The following is a 4,574-nucleotide window of genomic DNA, read 5'->3' as shown; positions in this document are numbered from 1 at the left end:
TATATATATATAAACAGGATCTTAAAGTGAAACCACTTAAACCTGCATTCTTTGGCCAGCAGGGGGCGTCTCTACTGCATGCAAACTTCTAATATATATGTGCAGCTGATAAGCTGCAAAAATGTTTTGGATCCTTTAATTTGTTACTAACTTGTTACAAATGTAACAAAACTATCCACATAAACAGCTCCACACCAGGGGGCGCTGCACAGTGGAGGTAACACGGACTGTCCTTTAAGACTACACCTGCATGAATAATGTAGGCGCTGGTGTTTCAGGTGTGTGTATTTATGTACCGGCCAAGTGCAGCGGCGTGGAGTGCCTCCCGTGTTGGTCTCGACAGTTAACGTTGTCTCGAGTACAGAGTTTCTTCACTCGAGTCAGGCAGCCTTTCTTGGCGGCGTCCAGCAGGGCGGCGTCACCCCGCAGGAGGTCCTGGATGTCCGTGTCGGCATCTTTCACCAGATCCAGAGGGGTGTTACTGTCCCGGTTTTTCCGGGTTGGGTCGGCGCCATGCTGGAGCCAGGAAATAACCAGAAACTGGCAGTTCGACTCTGATGTTCAGTGAGCTGTGTGGTGCTGCTGCTTCTATCCTTAAAGTGTTTATTCATTTAAAACGTGTGTGTGTCTGTGTGTACCTGCAGCAGGAGTTTGCAGATATCGTATTTGCCTTTGGCGGCAGCTTCGTGCAGCGGTGTGAACTTCCAGAGGTCAGCCACGTTGACCACGGCGCCGTGAAGAACGAGCAGCTCTGCGACTTCATAATGACCGTAGGAACAGGCGTTATGGAGAGGAACCAAACCGCTGCAGCAGAGACAGAACCACGACTTCAGCGCACATTTTTCCACCACACAGAGATGAAGTCTGACACATTTCTTCTGCTCGAGTCTGAAGACAACGCAGTCCTCCTCCTCACCCTTTATCCTTGGCGTGGACGTCGGCTCCGTGCTGCAGCAGGAACTGGACGACTGCCAGACGGTTGTAGCCGGCAGCAAAATGCAGCGGCGTGGACTGCCGACCCTCCACGTCCCTGCAGTTCACGTTCTGTGCTGTGCAGAGCCTCTGCAGATGCCGATGAATATGGTGTGCAGAGACAAAGAAAGCAGAGAAAAAGGGAAAGAGTTAATTTGTTCAGTAACTTTAAGTTCAACAATGAAGCAACATCTGGACCAACAGAACCTGCAGTTCCTCTAATGTCCAGCAGGGGCTCCAGCAGTGAGTCATGCAGCTGTAGCTCCTAGCTTTTGCTAGTGAACTGCAGGCACTGAACATTTTGATGGCGTGAATGTGTTCCTGGCTTTAGAAATCAGACTGGTCCTCTAACATGGCTAACCTTGACGACGTCCACATCTCCAGATTTGGACGCTTCTAGCAGCTGTCGGTCGACTTCAGAGTTCCCGATCAAAAATCCTTCTGCAGAGACAAACAAATGAAACACAGATGAGCAACAAAGGTTTAAAACTAGTGACGTGAAAGTGGCAAAACAAGTGAGCAGGCGGCTCATTTTCTCATGACTTGGTTTTAGAACAAGAGACGTCGGCCTCTGCTGGTAATTAGAATGACGGCAGGTTTAAGGCACTTAAGCCACACCCACCTTTCATTTCAGTTTATTGATTTTAAAAATAGGACGCAGTTAGGACCAAGTTAAAGGTTAAATAAATGGAAAAACATGACTGTATTCCAAACATCCATGTGTTTGGTGCAGCAGTGTTTCTAATACCAGCTTTCCTTCTTCCAGTTAAAAAACTGACTATTAAAAGCATGCGTGATGATTTCCGTCACCTTGCAGTATCTCCTGCACGCTCTCGTTGCCCAGCTGTGACGGTGACAATCCCTGCAGCGACGTGAGCAGCGGGTCGCAGCCGGTGGTCAGCAGCCTGCAGGTCTGCAGGTGGCCGCAGCGAGCGGCTCGATGCAGCGCCGTTTGGCCAAGATGATCTACCGCGTTCACCTGGACAGAAACGACAGGCGGGATTCGTCTCAGGTGTTTCTGATGCTGCAGCGACACTTTGTAATGAACGTGCTTGGGATTAACCACACATTTCAGCTGCCGTTCGCTCACCTTCGCTTCATGTTTCACCAGAACCTCAATGACATCGTTGTGGGCTTTCTCTGATGCCACGTGGAGCGGGGTCTGCAGGCTGAGGGAAACAGTGACATCACAAAAAGATCAGGAACTGTGTGACATCACAAACATCACTTAAACAGGAAGTAAAACGCTCTGACACCTCGGGACTCACTCTTTAGTCTTCTCGTTGACGTTGGCGCCCTTCCTCAGCAGAACTTCACATACTTGCTTCCTCTTTGGGTACCGAGAGGCAGACGCACAATGCTGAGAGCGCACACACACACATACACACGCTTGTTTTTAACACTGAAAATTGTCAATCCATTAAAATCTGCGTGAGTAACTCGGGGCGACTGCACAGGACTGAACACGGCGCCTCACCAGCGCCGTCTCCTGAGTGTGCGGGTGTTTGAAGCTGATGGTCTCCATGCTCAGATGCTTCTTCACTTGAACCATGTCGGCGTCCCTCGCCGCCTGCAGCAGGCTGTGACCTCTGAACTCATCTGAGAAAACAGAAAATCCTCGATGTGCACGCTAATCTGCTAATGACTGTTTGACTTATTTTCTTACAAACAGGGAAACAGGACGTACAGGTGAGCTGCTCCTTCAGCTGTGCGGTTGGAGCAAGGTCGATGGAGCTTTTATTGTAACAGTTCAGGAAGGTGGGGTTGGCGCCGTAGCTCAGCAGCAGAGAGCACACCTGTGCAAACACACGAGGGTCACCTGAGTAAGAACGGGGGAGGAGGGACTATTTCTACAGCAGAAAGTAGTTCCGGTGCCCATGATGCTGTGCTCTGTGTGACTGTTCAGAGTTACTGTGTCAAACATAAGGCCTGAGGGCCAGAATCAACCCGGCAAAGACTCCAATCTGGCCTACTGGACATTTTTGGAAAAGTTAAAAGACGACACAGATTATGGACTTTAACTTGATTTTCACAGCTTGTCCTGCTGATAAAGACAGAGCCATAGTATAAAGTAAACGCAGAGTTATAAAGTAATAGACAATTAAATGTGCAGTAGAAATATATGTTTCTATTTTGTGTTGACTTTTACACATTTATTTTTTTAGATTAAGTCCAAAGAGTGGAGCTGACAGATCTCCTCAGCAGCACTTCTTTTTCTTACATTGAGATTTCTCAGGGATTAAATGTGCAGTTAAACTTTTTCACCAGCACTTAAGATCAAAGCAGTCTGTGTGTGGCCCGCAATAATCTGCTTCATATTTATTGGTTATTTGGATGAAGCAGCTGTTTTAAGGAGAAAGAGCGTACACGGTGTCATTTCAGAAGCCTAACTGGCATCACAGTGAGGTTTCGTCGGGAACAACAGGGAGAAAACATGTTTAATGAAGGCGCAAATATCCGACACACTGCAGCGCCATCTAGCTAGTGACCAAATAAAAAAACCGCAACCTTGAGGATGCTCTGAGTGTAAGAGCTGCATTAAGGAAGAAACTTTGCATTTTAATTAAAATGCAAATCTTCAGTTTTTCCATCCTGAAAATTCTGTTGATGAATGGTGTCCTGCAGGTGTTGAGCTCCAGGGTGCGCTGTGATTGGCTGTAGTGAGTTTTGTGTGTGTTTTACCTCAACGTGGTTCTTGGAAGCAGCTTCATGCAGAGGCGTGAACTGCCACAGGTCCATGGCGTTCACGCAGGCGCCGTGCTGCACATGGAGACGGGACGGATTAGTATGGGTATGACCCCCACCCCCACCATGTGCACAGTGCCCGTTCTGCTCGAGCCTGATAAAGTGACAGATACCTTCACCAGCAGCTCAATGACCTTGTAGTGGCCGTACGAACAGGCGTTATGAAGAGGAACCAGGTCCCTGAAACAAACACAACAGCGAGCGGTCAAAACTGCTGCTGCGTTTAACACGTCACAGCCGAGGTGGAGCACTGCGTGTTAAAGAAAACCATCCACAGACTGCAGGCCTTTGTTGAGCCTTACAGACAAAGGAAAGGGCAAAGAAGCTCCACACAAGCACTTACCCCTTATCCTTGGCGTGTACGTCAGCACCGTGCTGCAGTAACAGCTGCACCGTCTTCACACGGTTGTAACCAGCGGCGAGGTGTAGCGGCGTTGACTGAAACAACAACAACAACACCCAGTGGTGTGTTACAACACAGGGACACACCGACACAAGCCTCCACCCTGCTGTCAGAGTTATGACCGACAGGAAGAGTTTCTCTACATGAGTCTATTCATGTGAGCCACACTCACCAATGACCCACCACTAATCCATTAAACACAAGGAGCTAGATCCACGATTTTTAGGTTCTGTCTCCATTTATTTTTTAGATATTTTACTGTTATTTTAACCATTTCATTCATTTCTGCATTATTTGTGCTGGTTAACAATATTTAAACCATGTATCTGTTATTTATATTTAACTCAATAACTTTCAGTTTACTTTAACCAGTTATCAGGGGCGGAGCTAAATGGGGGGGGGGGGCACCTGTGGTTCCCATGTGCCCCAAAATGTGATTAAACTGATTAGGCAT

At 47.9% G+C, this 4,574-nt stretch overlaps 1 protein-coding gene across 1 annotated transcript in view; it reads right to left on the bottom strand.

Moving 5' to 3' along the window:
* Positions 1-270: 270 nt before the first annotated feature.
* Positions 271-4,574, bottom strand: part of LOC102195013 (tankyrase-2-like) — an 8,455-nt gene continuing 4,151 nt past the window's right edge. Inside the window, exons 3-14 of the mRNA XM_013908162.1 lie at positions 4,061-4,155; positions 3,831-3,897; positions 3,655-3,732; positions 2,660-2,768; positions 2,450-2,571; positions 2,241-2,332; positions 2,063-2,141; positions 1,783-1,951; positions 1,334-1,413; positions 917-1,062; positions 639-804; positions 271-516 (exon numbers count right to left, since the gene is read on the bottom strand). Coding sequence (XP_013763616.1) covers positions 289-516; positions 639-804; positions 917-1,062; positions 1,334-1,413; positions 1,783-1,951; positions 2,063-2,141; positions 2,241-2,332; positions 2,450-2,571; positions 2,660-2,768; positions 3,655-3,732; positions 3,831-3,897; positions 4,061-4,155 — 1,431 coding nt within the window. The 3' untranslated portion in view covers positions 271-288. The remainder of the gene's footprint in view (positions 517-638; positions 805-916; positions 1,063-1,333; positions 1,414-1,782; positions 1,952-2,062; positions 2,142-2,240; positions 2,333-2,449; positions 2,572-2,659; positions 2,769-3,654; positions 3,733-3,830; positions 3,898-4,060; positions 4,156-4,574) is intronic.

This window comes from Pundamilia nyererei, unplaced genomic scaffold, assembly GCF_000239375.1.
Source record: "Pundamilia nyererei isolate P.nyererei 1_Seehausen unplaced genomic scaffold, PunNye1.0 scaffold01738, whole genome shotgun sequence".
In the NCBI taxonomy this organism is placed as follows: Eukaryota; Metazoa; Chordata; class Actinopteri; order Cichliformes; family Cichlidae; genus Pundamilia; species Pundamilia nyererei.
This window is presented reverse-complemented; position numbering and strand designations above follow the sequence as displayed.